Source organism: Phascolarctos cinereus, unplaced genomic scaffold (assembly GCF_003287225.1).
Source record: "Phascolarctos cinereus isolate Bilbo 61053 unplaced genomic scaffold, phaCin_HiC Scaffold_2;HRSCAF=192, whole genome shotgun sequence".
Classification (NCBI taxonomy): Eukaryota; Metazoa; Chordata; class Mammalia; order Diprotodontia; family Phascolarctidae; genus Phascolarctos; species Phascolarctos cinereus.
Genome location: NW_027555625.1, coordinates 354,555,434 through 354,579,666, shown reverse-complemented (window position 1 = coordinate 354,579,666; position 24,233 = coordinate 354,555,434). Strand labels below are relative to the sequence as shown.

The 24,233-nt window shown below is 38.6% G+C and overlaps 1 protein-coding gene across 1 annotated transcript in view; it reads left to right on the top strand.

Annotated features, from left to right (window-relative positions):
- Window positions 1–23,773, top strand: part of TDRD9 (tudor domain containing 9) — a 240,370-nt gene extending 216,597 nt beyond the window's left edge. The window contains 6 exon segments of the mRNA XM_078150388.1: window positions 7,045–7,154; window positions 7,406–7,502; window positions 10,786–10,924; window positions 18,972–19,090; window positions 21,566–21,638; window positions 23,032–23,773. Coding sequence (XP_078006514.1) covers window positions 7,045–7,154; window positions 7,406–7,502; window positions 10,786–10,924; window positions 18,972–19,090; window positions 21,566–21,638; window positions 23,032–23,133 — 640 coding nt within the window. The 3' untranslated portion in view covers window positions 23,134–23,773.
- The last annotated feature ends 460 nt before the right edge of the window (window positions 23,774–24,233 follow it).

Here is a 24,233-nt window from a genome sequence, read left to right as displayed (position 1 = left end):
TGAGGCAATGCCCGTTCAGTGAGTAGGCCTGTTTAAGAAGTGACTCAAGGGATGGCCCCTTTAATTTAAAAAAAAAAAATCAAACCAGGAGGGGAACACCCTCAGGGTTGCTGGCTGAAAGATAAACAACTACTATTTATATTCACTCTGAGCCTTCTGGACCCAAAAAGTAACCATTAAATGATGCTTGGGCAGGAACCTATTGTTGGCCAATCAATAAAAGCCAAAGTGAATTGCCTTTAAGACATGGTCTTTAAAAAAGAAATCTTGCCAGTAAACCCCAAAATAACTAGATAGGTTTCAGCCATCAAAATTTACCTTCCTTTGATCAGAACACCCTCAGGTAAGGGCATAATATCCCATGTGAGGGGAGGAGAAGAGAAGAGGAGCTGACAACTGAGTTGCTTAACTCAGTTGGGTACCCATTGGGCAGCTTGGACTATGTACAGGGTGTGATTTGTCCTTCTCGAAGAGGACCGTGACTTCAGGAAGATGATGCCATAACTTACAATTAAATTGGATTTGAGTGAAGGAGGGCTGTGCAAAGTCTCACTTTATCCTCCAGAACCATCTGGGTCCGGTTACCAGATATAGATCAGAACACCTGGAGATGGCCCAGCTGACCTTCTAAGTTGTCTTTAGCTGGAAAATTATTTCACCCTGCCCTTTGGTGGGTTCTACCACTCCACCAATTTCTTTTAGGACATTATTTTAAAATGTTCTGAAGGGTTTGCAGGGAGAGCTCAGGTGAGTACCTGCTGTTTCTCTGCTATCTTAGCTCTGCCTTCCCACCTGTAGTAATTTTAAATAGAATTTCTCTTTTCTACTGCTCCCTGCTGAATGCAGAAATGCTGACGATTTTATATCCTGCAACTTTGCTGAAGTTGCAATTATTTCAATTATTTTTTAGTTGACTTTCTAAGGTACTTCTAAGTAAACCATATCACATCACCTACAAAAAGTAATAATTTTGTTAGGTCTTGTGTGGGACAGAGACCACCTACCCAGATTAAAACCAGAGTCTTGACAAAAGTTGCAAAAAGGAGAAATCTCTTTTATTGACTTTCTCGAGAAAGGGCACTCACACCAGCCCAAGAGAGTGCGAGAGCTCTTTGTTTAAGGCGAGAATATATAGACCCTAATGCAGCAGCCCACCCTCACCCCCTTCCCGTCAGCTCATTGCCTGAGCCTTAGGTGTACAATCTTTTCGTGTGAAAACTACCTAGCAACAGAGAAAACAAAGAGGTATAGAAAGCATGTTAGCATGTTCCCCTTTTCAGGGCCTCACAGTTTCAGCAGCCTTTTACCCAAGGTCATATAACTAGCCAGAGGATGAGATAGATAGTATGTTCTTATGGCTCAGGAATTTCTGCTAAGAAATTCTAAGAGTAGGGGTTGGAGAAGGCTAGGGGAGGGGGTCTTGTATTCTGAGGGGTCTTCACTTAGTGTTGGTACACATGTACCACTCAAAAGCAACAATACCAGAGCCATTAACAAGAACTGATGACCCTTTGAGGAGGCTTCACTTCTGAGAGATCATCTCTCACACTCTTTATGTATGTATATTATTTTAATTTCTTTTTCTTAATACAATGGGTAGCTTTTAAGTTCTATGATGAATAGTAATGGTGACAAAAATGAGCATTCTTGCTTAACCCTTGACAGTTATGGAAAGAGTTCTGATATATCTGCATTACGGATAGCACTGGCACTTGGTTTTAGATAGATTGTTGTTTAGTCATTTCAGTTGTGATTGACTCTTTGTGACCCTATTTGGGATTTTCTTGGCAAAATGCTGAAATAGTTTGCCATTTCCTTCTCTGGTACATTTTACAGATGAGGAAACTGAGGCAAACAGACTTAAATGACTTGCCCAGTGGGGTCACACAGCTAATTTTTGAATCCAGATTTGAAATCAGGGGGCTGAGTCTTCCACTCCAGGCCCAGCCCTCTGTTGCATCACCTAGCTGCCCTTTTAGCTAGATATTCTTTACCATATTAAAGAAAGATTTATTTATTCATATGCTTTTTGGTATTGTATTTTTAACAGAAATGGGTGTTATATCTTGTCAAAATCTTTTTTTGCATTCTTTGATGTAATCATATGTATTTGTTATTCTTGCTATTAATATGGTCAGAGTTTTCCTAATATTGAATCCACCTAACATTTATGCTTTATTTATAATCTTTATGATATATTGCTATAGTTTCCTTGCCAATATTTTATTTAAAATTTTTGCCTCGGTACTCTTTATAGACATTGGTTTATAACATTCTCCGTGTTTACTTTTCCAGAATTAGTTATCAGGATCATATTTTTTTCATAGGAGGAATGTTGGAAGACTCCATCTCATCCTATTTTTTTTTCAAACAGCTCCTAATTCTGCTAATTTGATGGTTTTTATTCTTTGAGTTTTGTTACTCTCTCCTTTGAATTTTCATTTTTTTTTTGTTTTTGGTACTTAATTGGAGGTTTTTAATTTGTTAGTTTCTTAGTTTTACCTGTCTGATTTAATTATCTGCAGTTTCTCCCTTTGTTATTGATAAAAATGTTTAAAGACATATGTTTTCCCCCAAGTAGTGCTTTGACTGCATCCAAAGAAATTTGCTTTGTTTTCTTATTGTCCTTACTATCTTTACTGAAATTATTGGTTGCTCCTATGATTTGTTCTTTGACTGACCCGTTCTTTAGGATTAAGTTATTTATTTTGCATTTAGTTTTAAATCTTTTCTTCAAAGGCTTATTATTGAATAGAATTTTATTGCATTATGATCTGCAAAAGATGTGTTTTGTTATTTCTGTTTTTCTGCACTTATTTGCAATGTTTTTAATGCCCTGATACATGATTGGTTTTGGTAAAGATGCCTTGCACACTTAAGAAATACTTCCTCTTTCCATTCAATAACCTCTCGAAATCTATCATCTCTAACTTTTCTAAAATTCTGTTTGGTAGAGTGGTAGATCGGTGGAATAGATAAGGTACACAAGACATAGTACTAAATGGTCATGTTAATCTAGTGTTTGATAAACCCAAAGACCCCAGCTTCTAGGATAAGAACTCACTATTTGACAAAAACTGCTGAGGAAACTGGAGAGTAGTGTGGCAGAAACTTGGTGTAGACCAACATATCTTATACCCTCTAACCAAGATAAAGTCAAAATAGGTACATGATTTAGATATAAAGGCTGATACTATAAGCAAAGTAGGAGAGCATAGTTCATCTGTAAGATCTGTGTAGAAGGGAAGAATTTTTGACCAAACAAGAGATAGAAGGGATTATGGGATATAAAATGAGTAATTTTGATTATATTAAATTAAAAGGTTTTGCCCAAACAAAACCAGTGTAGCCAAGATTAGAAGAAAAACAGAAATCTGGGAAACAATTTTTATGGCAGGTATCTCAGATAAAGGCCTCATTTCTCAAATACATAGAGAATTGTTAAATTTATATGAATACAAGTCATTCCCCAATTGATAAATGGTCAAACAGGATATGAACAGGCAGTTTTCAGATGAAAAATCAAAGCTATCTATAGTCATTTGAAAAAAATCACTATCGATTGGAGAAATGAAAATTAAAGTAACTCTGAGGTACCACCTCACATCTGTCAGATTGGCTAATATGACCAAAAAGGAAAATGATAAATTTTGGAGAGAATATAGGAAAATTGGAATACTAATGCATTGTTGGTGGAGTTGTGAACTGATCCAACCGTTCTAGAGAGCTATTTGGAACTATACCAAAATGACAATTAAACTTTGCATACTCTTTGATCCAGTAGTACCGCTACTAGGTCTGTGAGATCATAAAAAAAGGAAGAAGGACCTCTGGGTACAAAAATATTTATAACAGCTTTTTTTATGGTGGCAGAGTTGGAAATTGAGGGGATGCACAAGAATTGGGGAATAACTGAACAAGTTGTGGTATGGGAATGTAGGAATACCATTGTGCTATAAGAAATGATGAACAGGTGGGTTTTAGAAAAACTGGAAAGACTTACACGAACTGTTAACAAAGTGAAGTGAATGGACAGCTAGATGGCGCAACAGATAGAGCGCTGGCCCTGAAGTCAGGAGGACCTGAGTGCAAATGTGGCCTCAGACCAAACACTTGACACTTACTAGCTGTGTGACCCTGGGCAAGTCACTTAACCTCAATTGCCTAAAAAAAACCCAAAACCAAAGTGAAGTGAACAGAACCAGAAGAACATTAGAACATTGTACACAGTAACAGCAACATTGTATTATGATCAACTGTGAATAATTTAGCTCTTCTCACCAATACAGTGATCCAAGGAAATTCTAAAGGACCCATAATGGAAAATGTTATCCAACTCCAGAGAAAGAACTGACACAATGTGAATGCAGATCAGAGCATACTGTTTTCCCTTTTTTTGCATTTTTTTCTGTTTCTTCTTTTACAACATGACTAATATGAAAATATGTTTTACGTGACTGCACATATATAATCTATTTAAAATTCTTACCTTTTTAGGGAGGGGGAGGAGGAGGAGGGAGAAAATTCTGAACTCTTTTTTTTTTAAATGAATGTTCTTTAGATGTAAAAAAAAATACTTTCAAAAGTCTTAAAAAAATAAAATGCTGGTGTCCACCAAAAAAGTAAATAAAATTCTATTTGGGTCCTTAATTTCCGTGTGTGTGTGTGTGTGTGTGTGTGTGTGTGTTATATTTATCTAGATTTGAGAGGGATAAATTAAAGTCCTTCACTATTATAGTTTTATTATCTATTTCTTCCTGTAACTCATTTAACTTTTCCTTTCAGAATTTAGATGCTTATGCTGCTTGGTACTTACGTGTATAGTATTGATATCAATTCATTATTTGTGGTGCCTTTCAGCAAAATGTTTTCTTTTTTTTATCTCTTTTAACTATGTATGTTGTTGCTATTGCTTTGCCTGAGGCCATGATTGCTAGCCCTGTCCTTTTTACTCAAGCTGTAACGTCATAGATTTTGCTCTAGCCACATATTTTAACTTATTTTACTTCCTTATGTTTCAAGTGTGTTTCTTGTATGTAGAATGTTATTATGTTCTGCTTTCTAGTTCATTCTGCTATCTCTTCTGTTTTATTGGTGAGTTCATACCATTCACATTCACAGTTATAATTGTTAATTTTGTCATTTCTCTTCATCCTATTCTCTTATACATTTCCTCCTCTTTGTTGCCCTCTTTAAGAGTTTGTTTTGCTTAAGACTAATTCCTCCAGTACTTTATCCTCGTAATCCCTTCCCCATATTGTTTTGCTCTTGAGTAAAATGAGCTCCTCTACCTGCTGTGTGTGTTTGTTTATTCTTTCCTCCTTTAACCAGTTCAGACAAATGAGATTTAAGTGTTGCTTGATCCCTCCACCTCTTCCTCTTCGTATGAAATTCTGTTGGCATGCCCTGATTTTGTCAGATAATTTTCCTCATCCTTCTTTCTCTTTCCCTTTCTCTCCCAAGTGTATTCCCCTGGCTATTCTATTGCAGTCCTAGAGTCAGAGCCACATAGCTGTTTTTTGCTTCTGAACTGCTCGATCATAATTAGGACCCATAGCCTCTCCTTGCTATGGAACACCAGCACTCAAGGAACAGGTTCCTTTCTTCATGTGACTTGGAGCATGGGCAATAAGCGGCAGAGCTACCAGTTGACACCACTTTCTATGCCCTGCGTGAGGTTGTGGTACCCCTGTATAATTCTAGCAGCTTGTCTTACTCAGGTACAGTCTCTTCTTCCTTGGTGCTCTGAGTGGTGCACTCCTGGTTAGACCCTGTCCCCAACATCCACAGGCTGTGGTTTGTCTCCTTAAACCAACCTGGACTTGGAAAATGAGTTACTATGATTTTTTGTTCCTTTCATTTCCTAATCAGGGCTTGATCTAGTGTGTTTTTGTGATCTCTGTGCAGGAGGTATTTTGGAGGAGCTGGGCTACACTTCTTCCATCTGCTCTGCTGTCTTACCTCTCCCTCTTTGTATTTGATTTTTTTTTAATAATCATTATTTGATCCACCAAGATTTATAGCTTTTTGCTGAGGTTCATTTGGGGAAGCTGAGCTACCTGCCTTCTTTCTTGTGGACTCATCTTAACCAGAAACCCATGTATTGACTTTAATAATAAGTTAGTATTGGTGTTATCTGTTGTTTTTATTTGAGTTCTGTTGCCATTTAAAGTTTTAAATACATAGTTATAATCATTGCATATATTCTTTTTGTACTTTTCTCTTCCCTCTGTATCCATTCAACTCTTAAGAGCCTATTTTCATTTTGATGTGAGGTCCTGGCCTACTAAGCCTAATTATATCCATTTTAAACAAAATTGAGGTCGTCTGCCATTTCAGTAGATTTCTTGGGGTAAAATTGTGAGATAACATAAGTAAAAGTTAAACACCGTGATAGGTAATTCATCATTATTCTAATCCAGTAATTGTTATGCTCAGGGCAAGAAGGGTCCAGACTGACGAGAGTCTCCACATGTCCTTGGACGTGTCTCCACACAAGTCATTTTGAGGTCCTGATTTATAAGATTCTTGTTATTTGAATATTTCACAGCCAGGGTTGATTAGTTTTAGGTAACATTTAGTTTACAGTTTGCTTCATTAAATAGAATAATCACTTAATCTTTCACTTGCCCTTGGAGAATCATGTTTCTAAAACTATTCGATCCCATATGATCGCTCCCCTCAAGGGTTATTTTTTCCAGCTGGTCAGTACTGCCAAACTTTCATTGAGTGAAGCAGTCAGAAACACTTCTTATTTCTCATCGTTCACCTAATCCAGTCAGGGTAGTTTATTCAAAGGCCTCATGCCCTAGTGTGATCACCTTTCTAATTACTTTATTGTAGGAGTCCTTCCTGGGCTGATCTGATGTGTTCAGTTAGATACAAATAATAGCTAATGAGTGGTGATTAATTTAGTTGCATTATGAGTTCTCAAACACTGTGTTTTACACTCTATATATGTTTTCAAGGTGTTTACATTAATATTCCTCTTAGATATAATCTGTGAACTAAGAGAAATTTATTAGTATTCATTATTTATTTTAGGTGTGTATGGATTGAAAAAGAGAGTATAAACTCTGTTATTATCAGCGATGCCCCTGAAGACCTCCACCAGCGGATGTTGGTTGCTGCTTCTCTTTCAGTAAATGCAACTGGTAACCTAAATATTTCTGTCTACCCCTTTTATACCTTGTATTTTCTTATAGGCCTGTCCTTAGCTACTGAACATAATTACTCTGAATAGTGAATATCTGTGCTTGAATTTCTTTTTTAAGCTTTGTTCAGTGTGAGATAGGAGCATGTAGCAAAGCTAATTTAGTTCTGTCCACTGCTTTTCTTTTCCTACGTGAACACTGCTGATTTCATTTACTTTCTTAACTCTTTGCTGTTACTGTACTTGTTATAGGATCTACTATGCTACTGAGAGAAACCTCTCTGATGCCTCATATTCCGGGACTGCCAGCATTGCTTAGTATGTTGTTTGCCCCAGTTATGGAACTGAGGTATGGATGCATAAGAAGTAATTGTTGGCCTATATAAGTTTCTCTGAATGTAACCTATGGCTCAGAGCCATCATTCTTGGATTATGTGTAATGGTTTTAATTTGGGGGACTTAAAGTGTGAATGACTCATTGATTCTCCCCCCCTCCATTTCCATAGCAACAGTAGAGTTTGGCTCACATTTCTATGGTCCCTTGGCTCCCATATGAGCTCTCAGGAAAACTGAATATTGTATATGAGACAGGTTAATTTAAACTTGACAAAAATCCAAAAAGACTTATATCTGAGTCCAGAGCAGCTCCCCTTCCTGTTTCTATACAGCCTGGACTTAAACTGCTTGCTTCTGGAGTCCAGGCCTCAGAGTTGGTTGTGAATTGCAGTCTATACTAGAACAAAGACTTCATCTGTGGTCATGGTGTAGAAGGGGGCTGTGATGGTTCATACCCTTTTTAAGTTCATGTTGTCGGGCAGCTAGGTGGTGCAATGTGTAGAGGACTGGCCCTGGATTCAGAAGGACCGGAGTTCAAATCCAGCCTCAGACACATAACAATTACTAACTGTGTGACCCTGGGCCAGTGACTTAACCCCATTACCAGGCACCCCCACCCCCCAATAAAGAAGTTCATATTGTGTCACAAAAACACAAGAGGCTGAAATGGAACATACTATCTACAAGAAATAATACGTTTTAAATTGGGGACATTGGATGTATAACAGAGTCCCACATGAGGTAGATACATCTGCTTTAGCACCTCTTTAATAGGTGATTATCTAGTCCTGCATATACTCATTGATAGGGGGAACCTTACTACCTCGTGAAATAGTCCATTATTTAAATGAAAGTTCGTTTCTGAATTTGTAAAGAAGCTGTAGAAGCCTATTTCCAGTAGTACTTCTGGACTCTAACTTGAGGTTTGCCTACTCTTCCCTCCTTAAGTACTCTTTATCAAGGAGTTAATTATGCATGATGTGCACATAGTATTGGATGGGCAAACAGATGGAAGAGAAGAGAGGGAATTACTTTAGGATAACTAGCATGTCCTTCATAAGTTATCTTCTCCTTACTAAATGTACCCTATTCTTTCAACCAGTCTTCACATGTTAGAACTTGAGAACCTTATACCATCCTGGTTGCCCTCCTCTGAATGTTCTCTATCTTACCAACATCCATTGTAAAATGTGGTGCCCAAAATTGAATACAGTACTCCAGGTGTAGTATGACCAGGGCAAAGTACTACAGAGCTGTCACTTCCCTAGAATGCCTCTTTTAATGGCAGCTTAATATTAGGTGAGCTTTCCTGGCTGCCTTAAAACACTGTTTACTAATGTTGAGCTTAAAAACAACAACAGTATTTTCCAGTTGGACTGTTGGGTCTAACTATACTACTCCCATCTTGTATCTTTTCTGAGCCTGTTTTACCCATTTTTGAATCCTGAATCTCTCACTTAGTATGTTAACTCCCAGCCTTGTGCCTTTATCCAAGTCACTGATAAAAATATTGAACAGTGTAAGGTCAAACACAGATCCCTGTAGACACAACACTAGAGACTACCTTCAGAATTGACATTGAATCATCAATAACTACTCTCAGGGTCCAGCCATTCGACAGTTCTGAGTCTACCTAAGTGTACTATCACCTGCCTCACATTTCTCCATCTTTTCCAAGAATTACATGAATGTCTTATCTTTTTTTTTTGCTAAAATTTAGATAGATTTTTATAGAGATAGATATATAGCATTCCTTTACTCTTTCTGTATGGCAGATTTTCATAAAAAAGAGATATGATCTGTTCTGTGTTCACTAATCTTGAAGCCTTTAATAACTAATAAATTTTATTTGCTCTCTCGTGTGACTTTATTACTGCTATTTACTTATTCTCCCATTTTTGAAGCTTGAGTCAGGACCATAGAAATTAGAACAGGAAGGAGCCTTAGAGGTCAACTAGTCCAACCCCTCATTTTATAGATGGTGATTAAGAACAAGAGAGATGAAATGACCTTCCAAGAATTCACATATGTTAAGCAGCAGAGTTGGAATAGGAAACCCAGGTCTGCTGACTCTGAATCCTGGACTCTTTTCATTATGCTACCCTAAATATGTTACCAAATCTTATTTACTGTACCTTTGTATCATCTGGCAGCCACCTGTGTGCTTGTCTCTATTCTCTTACTATCTTAATCCAAGACTTTATTAACCAGCTGACGTGGACTATGACAGTTGTCTCCTAGTGAGTCGTTCTGCCTCCATTCTTAACCGGCTCCATTTAAGTGTTCGTAGTCCTGGCAGACTTACCTTTCTCATGCATAGATATGATCTTTTCACTCCTGCTCAAGACTGTTTTGTAGCTTCATATTGTCTAGCAGGTAAAGTTTAAGCTTCATAGGCTGGTAAGCAATGCACCCCACATTCTATTAGAGCACCACCTGACTTTGAGAGACAAATCTCATATGTGCCCGTGTCCTACATTGCAGTCAAACTATACTTTGCTTTCCCCATAGAGGCACTTTTTATTCTCACCTCCATAGCCTTGTTCATACCACTCCCTCTATTAAGAATGGCATTTTTGTGTTTGTGTATATGTTAACTTCCCTTGCTATGTTGTAATTTGAGGAGGTCAGTGACTAATGTTTATATAAATTTTGTATCTGGGGGCAGCTAGGTGGCCCAGTGGATAGAGCACTGGCCCTGAAGTCAGGAGGACCTGAGTTCAAATCCGGCCTCAGACCAAACACTTGACACTTACTAGCTGTGTGACCCTGGGCAAGTCACTTAACCCCAATTGCCCCCCCCAAAAATTAAATTTTTATCTGGCTTTTGGCAGAATGTTTGTCAGATTTAATTCATTTGAATAGTTGAATTGAATTCCCAAAGACATATTAATTTAAGCTTTGTTTAAATGAGACTCAAGAGCATAAGAGCAAATGACTGCTTATATAGGGCCAAGTACTTGACGTGAAATGGTGCACATATCCATTACAAGTACTATCATAATGCATAAAATTCAAAATTTGGAAACACTCAGGTTTTAAGTCTTCTAGGTCAGTCATTTCACAGCTTTCACGTAGTGTTCTGTTTTACCATTAGTGATCTCTCTAAGTTTATATTGGTGTTATGCACTGCAAGTTTAAATTTCTGCCCTGGAATTTGACTAAAGTGGTGGTTTATTGCTGTTCATAAGAATTTTAAATAGGAATGTGCAACACTTTAGAATAAAAATAACACTTTGTTTTTGCAGTTTCCTGTCCAGTGGTACCTAGTATTAAATTTTGCCTATATTCTTTAGGGTTGATCAAAGTGGAAAGTGTTACACTGGTGCCCTTTGTGGTTTGGGGTGGAATCCAACTACTGGAACACCAGTACTGCCAGAGCATGACATTGAGTTGGCATTTGATGTCCAGTTGAATGTGGAAGACATCGTTGAGGTAAGATCATAGGATCTAGAGAAACAAGGGACCTTGGACAGCGTAAGATCATAGGTTTTCTTTACACATGAAAAAACAGAGACCGAATTAACGAGAAGCATTTATAATGTACCTACTGCGACTGGGACTAGGACATAGGGTTACAAAGACAAAGACATAAGAGTTTACATTCTATCAGAGATGACAGAGTGTGTGTGTGTGTGTGTGTGTGTGTGTATACGTATAAAATACAAGACATTGGGGGGGGGGGGCTTTGTACAGAAGATAGTACCTGAGCAAAATCTTGAAGGAAATGAGAGATTCTGTGAGGCAGAGAGTAGGGGAGAGTGTATGTCATCTGTGAGGTACAGCAAGGACAGTTTGGCTAGACCTCACGTGGAAACCAAGGCTCAGAGAGTGACTTTCCCAAGGTTGCAGGTATAAAAGAGCCATGATTTTAACCCATGTACTTCAACATACCACACCTTTTTTGGATACTGGGTCTCCCTGTCTCACTCAAGCTGTAAGGGTAGTAGCCATTTGTGGACAAGTCCCATGACACTGCTTATTAGCGTGGAAGCTTTGGCCAGCTCATTCTGACTTTAGCTGGTTCACTCCTCCTTAGGCAGCCCAGGGGTCTCCTGCTCTCAGGGGTTCACCTTATTGGTGGTGAAATTAGTGACAGAAATTCCATCAGCTCTAGCCCCACTGCATTCCAGACCTCTCAATCCCAAGCAGTCTGCCAGCTTCTTGTGAGCAGGAGATTACAGGTGTGTGTCACCACCACACTCAGCTAACTCAGATTTTCCTGGTCCCAAATCCAGTGTCCCTTTCACAGTATTGTGCACAATTGTTACTAATTGCTGAACTTGGTAACAGCTTGATTTCGTTGTTTTTCGTTTACCTTGCTTTTATTTATTGTTATCCTAAAGGATAAAGCAGTTCTTCTATCTTGAAATTTCTACTGCTGATGCTGTCCTTTTTCCCCCCCACAGAAATTATTGGATTTAGCTGTAGAGATAATTTAGTCCAACTTCCTAAATTTGCAGTGAGAAAATTGAACTTTGCCTACCTTGTCAGACTCCTTTGTACTCTGTATAAGGGGCTCCAACCTGCATGTCTTTTTCTCTCTCTTGTAATAAAATAAGTTGCTACTTGACTCTTTGGGGATTGTGACTGCTGGTTGACGTTGGGGTCCAACAAACAGGCCGTTGTGCCTTTGGTTTGATTTCACTCCTTAGCCAACCTGTAACTGTAGGCAGAAGCCCCCTGTTTTCTTGATTTGTGTTCAGATCCTCCCTGGAGGAAATGTAAATGTTTAGCTTACTGTAACTGCCAGCTCTGTCCTGGACCCTACTCTGTACTCTCTCTAAACTATTTTGCTTTATGACCTCATCAGCTCCCATGTTTTCAGTTATTATCTCTATTCAAATGATTTTCAGATCTACTTTTCCAGCTCTTACCTCTCTCCTGACCTCTTGTCTCATATCTCCAAATACCTACTGGACACCGCAAAATGCATATCCTGTAAATGTCTTAAACCCAACATATCCAGAACTGAACTTTTTATGTCCCTCCAAAACCTTCTGTTCCTAACTTTTTTATTACTGTCAAGAGCACCGGCATTCTCCCAATTACCTAGGCTTATAATCTAGCTGCCAGCCTATGCTCTTCACTCTGCCCCCCCCATCCAATCTGTTGCTAATTCCTATTGATTTTGCTTTTGCAGTATGTCTCACATATGCTCTCTTCTCTCCTCTGACATAGCCACCACCCTGATGCAGGTCATCATTGCCTAACACCTAGCAATATTGCCATAGCGGTCTGTTGGTTGGTCTCCTCATATCAAATCTCTCCCTACTGCAGCTATCAAACTGGCCACCACCCTATTCAATAAACTTTGGCGGCTGTTACCTTAGGGATGGGGTGTTTTAAGGATTATAGTGAAAAGGGAAGGGCTCATGGGGGGAGAAAGGGAGCAGTAGGGGAGGGGGAGCAAGAGGGAGCAGAAAGGTCCCCTCACCTCCCACCCCCGCCTTCCTTGAGAACTGCCAGACCAGGAGGGAAGATGTCTGTGCTTATCTGAAGGGTCCTGGCTGCACAGTTTATCAGTCTGGGTTAGACTGGCTAGAGCCAGGTTTGTACCTCAGCTTTAAGGGCACTGAGAGTTTAATAGAGTTCAGTTGCAAAGGATCACTGTTATGTTAGTTCAGGGGGAGGCTTTATCTCTGCAAAATAAGGGGGATGATATTGACATTTCCATACCAGCTAGAATATTCTTCTCCTTTGTCCCATTGGAAAAAATTAGGCTTGCCATTTCCATGCTGAACATTCTTATTCTTTTGATGAAGTGCATCCTCATCCTTGTCTGACTTTGTAGGCAGAGATGGATGTACAGAATGGAGAGTTTCTTTTACTTGAGCACTGGAACTCCTTCTTTTCCCAGTTTTTGGGAAAATAGGAAAATGGTGGGTCTAGTGGCAGGTCACTACTGAGCTTGACCTTCCTTACAGATGGATCTGTGGCACTTCTGTGTAGGCCTGTAGCTGGGAAGGGGAGAAGGGATGGAATAAATATATATATAGTGCCTCCTCTGTTCCTGGCACTGTGCTAAGCACTTTACAAGTATTGTATCATGTAAGCCTGACAACAACCTTGCAAGGTATGTGTTAATATCCCCATTTTACAGATAAGGAAGTCAGGGCAAACAAGAGCTTAGTGACTTTTCCTGAGGTCACACAGCTATTCCATATCCGAGGCTGGATTTGAACAAAGGCCTTCCTGATCCCGGTTCTATCCTCTGCACAGCCAGCTGCCTCGTTTGGAGCTGTGGATGAATTTTAGCTTTTACATTTTGTTATTTAAGTTTGGTCTGTGATTTTGAACTGCTGTTTTCTGAGAGGAATTGTGACTTCTGTGTAATGGCAAGCCATTTACCTTTCCTGTGCCTCAAGATTAGAGAGGGGCAGCTGTTGTCCCAGTTTTCAAAACAGCAGCAAAGAACAGGGTCCACACATACAGACCCTTGAGTTATTAATGTGGTAGCTAGGGAACAGAGTGATCACAAAGTGCTCAGAAGCCTGACAGCATGACTGCATCCAGAGCAGCAGGCCGCGTCAGACTAACCTCATCTCCCTGTTGGACGTGTTTGCTGAACTAACAGATCAAGTCAGTGTTGGTGCCGTTGTACCTAGATTGCAGCAAAATATGATAAATCTCTTGTGTTAGTCTTATGAAAAAGGAGGATAAATGTGTCCTAGAAGATACTGTAATTGGTTAGATTCAGAACTTCTCAAATGGCTAGATCCAAATTATTTTTATTAATAGTTTTATGTCATCTTAAAGGTTGCCAATCTCCCTTATCCCACTCCAGTGCTGTTCTGTGCTGGGCCTTATTCTAACCCTTTTGTCAGTGACTTAGTTAAAAGGGGGTAGGAGGGTGGTGGTTAGGTGGTGCAGTGGAGTTGAACTCCTGGTCTGAGTTCAGATCTGGTCTCAGACATTTATTAACTGTGTGACCTTAGGCAAGTCACTTAATCCTTTTTGCCTCAGTTCCTGTAAAATGAGCTGTAGAAGGAAATGGCAAACCACTCCAGTATCTTTGCCAAGAAAACCCAAAATAGAGTTACGAAGAATTGGACACAACTGAAAAAAAAATAAACAACTACATAAAAGGCATGGGTGGAATATTCATGCAGTTTGTAATTGTCACAAAATTGGGAGGCTTGATGGAAGGCAAAGTTTCCTAATAGAGCTATTTAATAGTGGAATGGATAGTGGATTCCTTTCTCATCCGAGGACTTTTTTTTTTAAGCAAAAACTCAATAACCATTTGTCAGATATGTTACAGAGAAGATTCTTTTGCAGATGCGAGTTGGAACAGATAGTCTTTGAAGTCCCTTCCACCTCTGAAATTCTGTGATTCTGTAGAACCTTGGGGAGATAAGAGCTTTGATTTGTTTTTCTTGGACATAAGGCAGTACCAGAACCAGTGAATGAATATTATGGAGGGATAGATTTCAACTCTGCGACATAAGCACAAAATTCTTACTGATTCAAGCTGCCCAAAAGTAGAAGCTACTGCCTCAGTAGCTGATAGTGAGTTTCCCATCATGGAAGTCTTTCAGTACAAGCTTAGATAACTGCTTGGCTAAGCATGCTGAAGAGAAAGATTGAAGATTCAGGGATTGGTTGGACTAGATGCCATTTTAGATTCCCTTCACCTCTCAGGTTCTATTATGCAATTCAATTTGACAAACATTTTATTAAATCCCTGTTTTGTATGTGATACCATGCTAGAAATATAGAAATTATAAGTGCAAACATAAAATTAAAAGTCTTTTAAAAACCGTCTTGATTTTTTTCATACAGTAACTCTGTCAACACCACTCTACGTCCTCACATCTGTGGAGAGTATGAGGTTGCCGTCCTACTTACTAAGGCTAACTTCCTTATCTGTTCCTTTGATACCATTCTCTCCCGTCTCTTTCAGGAAGAAGTTAAATGCATTGACCCAGTCAGCACTTTTAAGAAGCAATTGAACCTTACATTTTAGGCATTTGTGAAATGCTTGTTAAAGAAAGGTGAAGAAACTTTTATAACAGTGGTGATAGGGTTGAGAATACACACTGGCCCCTTCTAATGAGCCAAATACTCTGACCCCTTGATAAAGGACATATGCGACATGCTTGTCACTCCCATTTGTCCTGTGATGGATACATGGGGTGGGGGGAATTATGTAAATATGAAGTATTATTGACTTAGCCAAGAAGATCCGCCCACTCAGTACCCTGTAAGAGGAACTGAGGAGAAACAATTTCTTCCCTCTTCCTTTCTCTTGCAAAGTGACTTCTTCATTGGAAGAGGTCTGGTCTTGCACAGTCACTAGCTCTTGCACTTCCAGAAAGCAGTGGAGAGATTTCTCTGCCATTATTCATGAAGTCACCAATGCTGTATTCTCCTCCCTTCTCTGCCCACCCTCCCCTTTTCCACTTGATGTAAGTCCAAGAGAGAGAGTGGGCCCTTTCTAGGTCCAACAAAGACTAGACAGAGAAAGAGAGAGACAGAGAGAGACACAGAGAGAGAGAGAACTTGTTTCTTCTCAGTTCCTCATGTAGCCTCTTGAACAGGCAACTCTTCCTGGCTTAGTGATCAGTAGTCTTTGGCACAGCCCCCCGTTACTGACCAATCAGGAGTCTCTGGTTGTTCATGTCCTTTAGCCCTAGTATGTGGCCCACCAGTAGGGATCAGGATGGATGCTCAGCCACATGAGGAAATGAGATACATGTCATAAATATGATAGGTATACGATAATAAGGACAAAAGAGAGAACCAGACAGAGTGACAGAAGAAACTTTAAGGAGAGAGAACAGAAAAGACCAGGGAAAGTTAGATGGAGGAGTTGGTTTCCTGAATTGGAGATGAAAGGAAAAAGATTTTAGTAGATACAAATGAAGAGGAAGTATATATTAAACATGGGGGATTAACTACCCAAATCCACAGGTACAAGACAGGGTAGGAGAAAACCAAGAAAACCAAACTACTAGCTAGTAGTTCAGTTTGGTGAAAAGTAGCATATGTGAAAGAACTAAAATAAAACTGGAAAGGTTGGTTGTAACCAGTTTGTGAAAGGTCTTAAATCCAAGCTAGAGAGTTCGTAGTTTATCCTGTGAGAACTGGAGAGCCACTGAACATATGTAATACATAGGAGAATTTCAGGTTCAGATCTATACATTATGAAAATTAATGTGGTAGGTTTTGTGGGATGGACTGGAATGGGGAAAGGCTGAAGTCAGGAAGACAGGATACTTTTAAATTAGTTTGGAGAATATTAAAGAAGAAGATCGACTGGACTTAGCAGTTGATCAGATGAGGAAGAAGGAAGAAGCAAAGATCACTGATCTTTTTTAGCCTGGTACGTTGAAGGATTTTATCAACAGAAATGGGGAAGCTGGAAGAAGGGACATATTTGGATGAAGAGGAGTTCGGTTTAGGACAGTTTAATTCAGGGAACCAAGGAAACTTTAAGGTGATGTCCATCAAGCTATAGGTAATAGAGAGTAAGAATTCAGAAGAAGAGATTGGGTCTAGAGATAGAGATTTCAGTACCTCTGCCTAAAGATGCTATTTAAAACTGAGATTGACACTAGATGGTGTCTATCAAACAACAAGCATTTATTAAATACTTATAGAGAAAAAAGAAAGCACTAGAGACACTTGGAGTTTGAGAAGACAAGCCAGCAAAAGACACCAAGAAGGAGTAATCAGATGGGGATAGAAGAGAAGAATGTCATGGAAGCCAAGTGAGGAGAAAGTTATCAGGGAATGAGGATTAAACCATATCAGAATTTGAAAAATAAAGACATAAAAATGGTTCGTGGCTTTCACCAAAGGCCATATTCATAATCTTGAAGAAAGAAATTGCAGTACAGTGGTGAGGATACAGTGAAGATTATAGAGGGTTGAGGAGTGATTGTAGACAAATGGTTCTCAAACTTTTTGGTCTCAGTACTCTTTAACTCTTAAAAATTATTGAGAATCCTTCCACTCTAAAGAACTTGTGTTTATGGGGGCTGTATCAGTAGATACTTCAGAAATTAAAATATCTTAGTATTATGAAAATAGTTTTGACCTTGTGGACCCCCCGAAAACATCTTGGGGAGACCTAGATGTCCCCAAACCATGCTTTAAAAGCTAGGTGGCGCTGTGGATAGAGCACTGGCCCTGAAGTCAAGAGTTCAAATCTGGCCTCAGACCAAACACTTGACACTTACTAGCTGTGTGACCCTGGGCAAGTCACTTAACCCCAATTGCCTTTAAAAAAAAAAAACACTGGCATGCAATACCAGTACTAGGTCTGTATCCCAAAGAGATTATACAAATAGGAAAAGGATCTACATGTACAAAAATATTTATAGCAGCTGTTTCTGTGGTCGCAAAGAATTGGAAATTGAGGGGATGCCCATCAGTTGGGGAATGGCTGAACAAGTTGTGGCATGTGAATATAATAGAATACTATTGTGCCATAAGAAATGATGAGCAGGCAGACTTCAGAAAAACCTGGAAAGACTTGTATGGACTGATGCTGAGTGAAGTGAGCAGAACCAGGAGAATGTTGTACACAGTAACAGCCACGTTCTGTGATGACTAACTTTGATAGACTTAGTTCTTCTCAGCAATGTAAGGATCTAAGACAACTCCAAAAGATTCACGATGGAAAATGCTGTCCCCATCCAGAGAAAGAATTGTGGAGTCTGAATGCAGATCAAAGCATATTATTGGATCTCTTTTTTTTCTTTTTTTGTTTGTTATTTCTTGTGGTTTCTTGCATTGGTTCTAATTCTTCTTTACAACATGACTAATGTGAAAATGGGTTCAATATGAATGTATATTTAGAGCCTATATCAGATTGCATGCCATCTTGGGGAAGAGGGCAGGGAGAGAGCAGGAGAAAATTTAAAATTCAAAAGCTTTTGGTAGTGATTGTTGAAAACTAAAAATAAATTAAAAACAAACAAAAAAATAATAAAAACTACTGGTATAAACTATTCTTTCTAGAAATTTAGTAGTGAAGGGGAGGTTAAGCAGGTTGCAAATGAAGGGTTTTTTTTAGGATAGGGAAGATTTGAACTTTCCTTCACTACTTTACTTTGTAGATACTAGGGAAAGGTAGCAGCGGAAAGGAAGATTAATGATGGAAAAAGAGAAGTGGTCGTATAGGAGAGAATTGTATCAAGGGTACAAATAAAGAATTTAGTCTTAGCAAGTACAGAGACAACCCCATCCTTTAAGACTTAATAGAGGAAAGGGGAAGACCTGTGAGGATATGTAAAAGTGTCCGTGTAATACCATGAAAACTTTAGTGAAGGACGATTTTATAAAGTTTTTTTTTAATTTAGTGTTTTCATGCATAATAACATGTAGGTTTTTCTGAATTGTGGTTTTTCAAGTTTTATAAAAATTCATGTTTTGTATTAAATAACATTTTAAGTGAACTGTTTCAATTTCAGGTGTAAGTTAGCCAAGATCGATAATCTTGATAGTGTTTTGTGTTATCATTTATGTACAGATTAACATTCTTCGGGTAGCTATTAACAAGATAGTTTGTGATGGACCAAATGGGTGCATGTATCTTGGGCCTGAAAGAATTGCACAGCTACAAGATAATGCTCGGCAGAAACTTTTAGGGTGAGTTTTGTTAAGATATTTGACATTCTTTCTGGTTCAATTTTCTTTGCTTTCTTATATTTCCCTCCCTCCTATTTTGAGTGTCATCTCTTTGATCCCCTTTTAGAGCTTGAATTGCTATTTTGGTTCCTAACAGATTTTCTTAATTGAACAACAAGAATTTCTTTTAAAAACCAGTTAATAGAAACTGAGTTGGAGCGGGACTATTGCCAATCTTAATGACGTAAGGAGGGCGTGGGATCAGGTACACGTGATCACTCACAGCGATGGGAGTGACGGGAGCAGGGCGTAACTTCTACACCCGTCCCTTCTGACTGCTCATGCAGGATTCCCCACAAAGTACCGCCTCACCCTACATTCAGCACTCCTTATAGATTTTCAGTTTTGCTTTTTAAGCTGCAGTCACACTGACAACGCATTACTTTCAAATGTGGAAGAAATAGAATTTGCTTTTGATAATTTAAACTTTCTTGCATTTATTTTGTGCTTTTGCTAGTTAAAAGTTAATTTAGTATTTGAATTTATTTAACAACGAGAAACATTATGTAGTGAAACAATTATAGTAATTTATATAATTCCTTAATATGTAATGTAATTAAACATGTAAAAACTGGGATAGCTAAGTGGCACAGTCTGCACCGAGTATAGAGTGCCAGCCTAAAGTCAGAGTAACGAGTTCAAATCCAACCACAGCCACTAAATAGCTGTGTGACCCTGGATGAGTCATTTAACTTCTGTTTCCCTAAGTTGACTCATCTGTAAAATGGAGATAATTATAGCACTTTCCTCCCAGGCTTGTTGTGAGGTTCAAATAAGGCTATAATTTTAAAGGGCTTAACATAGCAGATAGTAAACACTATATAAATGTTCATTATTTTTATTTTTTCCCAATTTTAAAAGTAAGCCATTGATTCAATAGTATTAATGAGGTTTCTTGAATCTTATTTTAAAAAAACCACCCTGGTTTAAAAAAAAAAAACTAGTTAACACATTTACTATAATTTGTGACTGAAATGTTGAGGCTTTCTATAGATATTTAACCCCAAAAATGGATATATCTTTATAATGTCAATAGAAATGTATATGACAACATCATGGCTATTTAAAATAACATTTGTCATCAGTTGTCATAGTTTGGTCATGTAGAAGGGCATGGCACTCCCAGTAGCATCTGTGATGTAGTAGCATTTATTTTTAGCATGAACAGGCCAGTACTTCAGCAAGGACTGATTGCTGAGGAAATTCAGTACTGTTTGGCCCTTGTGATGGTGTGAAAGATCTGCTAATAAAGTGAGTCTGCTTCAAACTTACTGCTCCGTTTTGGAACGTCTTTTTTTTTTTTAAGTATGAACTACATAAAGCTATTTGGGACAGCCATATATAAAGCTGTCAGCTTTCAAACTTATTATATTTATACCATATTACTGCTGTTCAAGGCAAAAATATATATTTGCAAAATCTATTCAGAAACAATTCAAATATATGGTTATGTTTCAGAGGGCCTACAGTGGGCAGGCAGAAAATATATAGCAATTGAATAGATGCAGACAAAAACAATTTAAAAGTATTAATTAAAGAAGGCAAGAGGCATTTGAAGTAGTGGACCATAGAGTCAGGAAGACTTGGGCTGAAATATTGCCTCTTGCATGAAATAGCTTTGTGACTGTGGGCAAGTCACTTAGTCTCACATTGCCTCCAGTGATGAGGAATACAAGTGGGAAATGAGTTGCCAGTCTGTACCACTGAAGTGCTTTTCTTGACCAAGACATACTTACAAAGGTACACGCTGAAAAGAGACTTTGGGAATATAGAGGTAGAACTGGAAGGGCCCTGAGGGTTCTAGCCCTTCACATCCAAGTGATGAAGTTGGGTCCAGAGCAATTGTGGCTTCTCTAAGGTCTGTTATTAGGTATTAGTGGCAGAGACAGATGTTGCACAGCTGTTCTCTGATTCCAGTACAAGTCCAAGATTCTTTCCACTGCCTTGCCTACTGTCTTTTGTCACATGATAGACTTGTCCTCTTTTCTCCTGCCTGCTAGAATGTGTAAAGCACACTTTTAATTATGTTCTTCAGTATCACCAAAAACCAAAACAAAACTGTGTGGATGCCCCTCAACTGACAGAGATTGAAATCCCAGTACAGCTTAGTGCAAAGGTTCATGAATTTCTGCATACAAAAATATTCATTTCCTACTAGCCCACCTCTTAGCAATGAACCTTTCTGCATTCCATTAGGCTAGCCTTCCAATGACAGGGCAAAGTGCTTCTAAATCTTTCCCATTGGGTAGGACCTACAAGAGCTTGCAGTCTCCTGTTTGAGAACCCCAAGTGATTGACTCAGATACTTTAAAATGGAAATGACTCATTTGAGAGGAATAGAACACATTTTGTCTGTTCACCAGTAAGGACTCTTACATCTGCTTAGTTTTGCAGTATTTTTGTTAATCTTTAGCAACTTTTTTTTTAAATTTTCAGTCTGTTCTGCAAATTGAAACCAAGAGAAATAATTGTTCCCACATGGTATGAAAAAACATATGATTGGAATCAGGTAAGCTTCTAAGGTGTTAAACGAGTGAAACAACCTGTGTTGGGGACTGGTTTAGAATTAGACCATTGGTTAAGATAGGAGAAGTTAAGTTTGGAAAAGGGTCAGGAGTAAGGTGGAGGTAAGCATTTTCATCTTTGTATCCCTCCCTAATCCCTGATTAATGCCTTCCTTTTACTGCCAAATGAAGACACTCATGGCCTCTGCTTCTACAAGACTTAACTCCTTTAATCAGCTGCCATACCCTTCTCACTTGTGAAACTGATCAGTGACTGCCAAATTCAGTAGTCCTTTTTTTTTTTCCAATCCTCATGTCCCTATGAGCACAGGTTTGACTTCAACCCAAAAGTGTTTGTTAACAGAGACAGGGTCGGGGTGAGTCCAATTGGTTAGGGTACAAGGAGTCACTTTAGATTAGACCGGTGTCCAGAGATTTGTGAGAAAATGGGAATTAGAAAGGGAGAAGGAATCGGAGAGCTGATTTGGTAGTGTATTAACTGAGTACTATATCTGCAGATTTCTCAGAAATAGCTGCTTCCTAGGAAGGTCATTTCTACACAAAGTACTTTGGGAATAAGCAGGGACACTAGGTCAGACTAGACTGACCTGACATCTTTGAAAAGCGGATTATAAATTACCAGTGCCCTGTCACCTTGGGATCATTTCAAAATATGTCTTGTACTAGACCTGTCACTTTACGTAGGTAGAAGTAACAAAATCTTAGAACTGGTGGGAACCTTAGAAATGATCTCAACCTCATGCCTTCAATCGAAAGATAAGGAAACTGAGAAGTGTAGTTTCCCAGTTTTCATTCTGTAGCAGAATTCATTTTTGTGACTTTAAGATTTCCCAGTATCACGGACACAGGGAACCTTAACTGAAATGCAAGGCTTAGAAAATGTAATGGAAACAATCCTTTTCATTAAAATTCAGGCTGCCAGTTGGTGTTGTAACCTTAACCTCTGAGCCCAAAGGATTCTTGATTGGAGGAACTGAGCTAAAGTATTAATTTTCATTCCTCCTTGCAGCTTAGGTTGGAAGGCCATCCTTCAGGTTGTTTCCAAATCTTGATGTTGAGTACAACCATACTTCTATCCCTCATCTCTCTATGAGAAAGATTCTTTTAGGGGGTTCTCAATGCTCAGTAATTAAATTTGTACCCATGTTAGCACACTGTTCTGAAGGGATGACCTGAGAAAAGGAGCACTTAATTGGGCTGTTAGAAGATGACAGTGACGTGTTTTAGAATAGAAAAGCAAGATTTAATGTTAAAGAAATATTTTGAATGGCAAAGAACATTTTTCTCATGGCTTAAGGAACAAAGATATATTCACAATTTTAAAATCACCAGCAGTAATAAATAATTTCCTCACTATTGTACTTTTCTCTTTTTTAGGTAGATCCAAAGCTGATCATGGAACAGTCTGACAGGGAGAGCGGAAGAGGAAAACGTACATTCCTCTATCAGCTTCATAAACTGATTGTATTAAGTACCTAGATAGTTCATCGAATCACAATCAAGATTCAGCATAAAGGAAGTTATGTAAAAATGGGTTTAAGTTCTTTGTACCTTTCTTTTACCAAGAATTGTCACCAGTGGGCCTACAGTCCACTGCACTGGAGAGGGGGACATCCAAGGGCTTCCACAGCTTGTAAGGGGGACTGGAGGTGGGAATAGGATAGTGTAGTGGGAGCATGGGAAATCCAGCCTTTCCATAAAAAAATGAAAAATCATTGTAGAAAATAACTTTTTTGCCAAAGCTGTTCAGAAGGAAGATTTGTTTAAAGAAGAGCTCCTATTTCCTTTTTACTCTGCTGCTAATTCAGGTAGTATGAGGTGGACAGAGTAGCTAATATTCTGTGTGCTCTTCTGAAAATGGGGGTATTTTTCTGTTGTTTCAGCAGTTTAAAGGCTTATTCAAGATACAAGGCCTAGGAAGCTTGGGTTGTCATGAGGGGAAGTCTAAGTGATGTTTATGGCATATTCTAATTTTTGTTTTGTGAGGAAGAAAACTTCTGTTTTGTATACTTTAAATGTTTATTCAGGTCCCCCTTCTTAGGTCACATATGATGAAGCAGAGAGTACTTTTCACCCGATATAGCTGTGTTACAACAATAAAAGTTATGAGGTAAAGTCACTGGTGTTAACCATTTTTTAGTCAGAGAAGTACAAATGTTTGCAACTTTAAGAAAAACCAATAAGCAGCAACAATTATTCAGTCAACAAACATGAAATACCAAAGGCCAAATATCCCACAGTACCTGTCACCATGGAACTCGATATTTAGATGGAGGATGAGACACAGATAACTATAACGAACAACATTACATAATAATTGCATTAGTGCCGCATGAAGTCTAAGGTGGAAGCTCATTAATTGTTGCACAAAAAGCTTCAACACAAATTTCTTTGTAACAACCAGCTCCTAAAAGAGTCTTGCTTTTATAAAAAAAAAAAAGAGTTTTTCCTTCTGCTTTTCTGAGATATATCTGTTAAGTAAAAGGAGATGTGCTTACAAGGGATCAGGAGTGCTGAAGATGGTAGCCAGGATACTAATCATTGTTGTTCCCAAATGTGACTTCCCTCTATTTGAAATC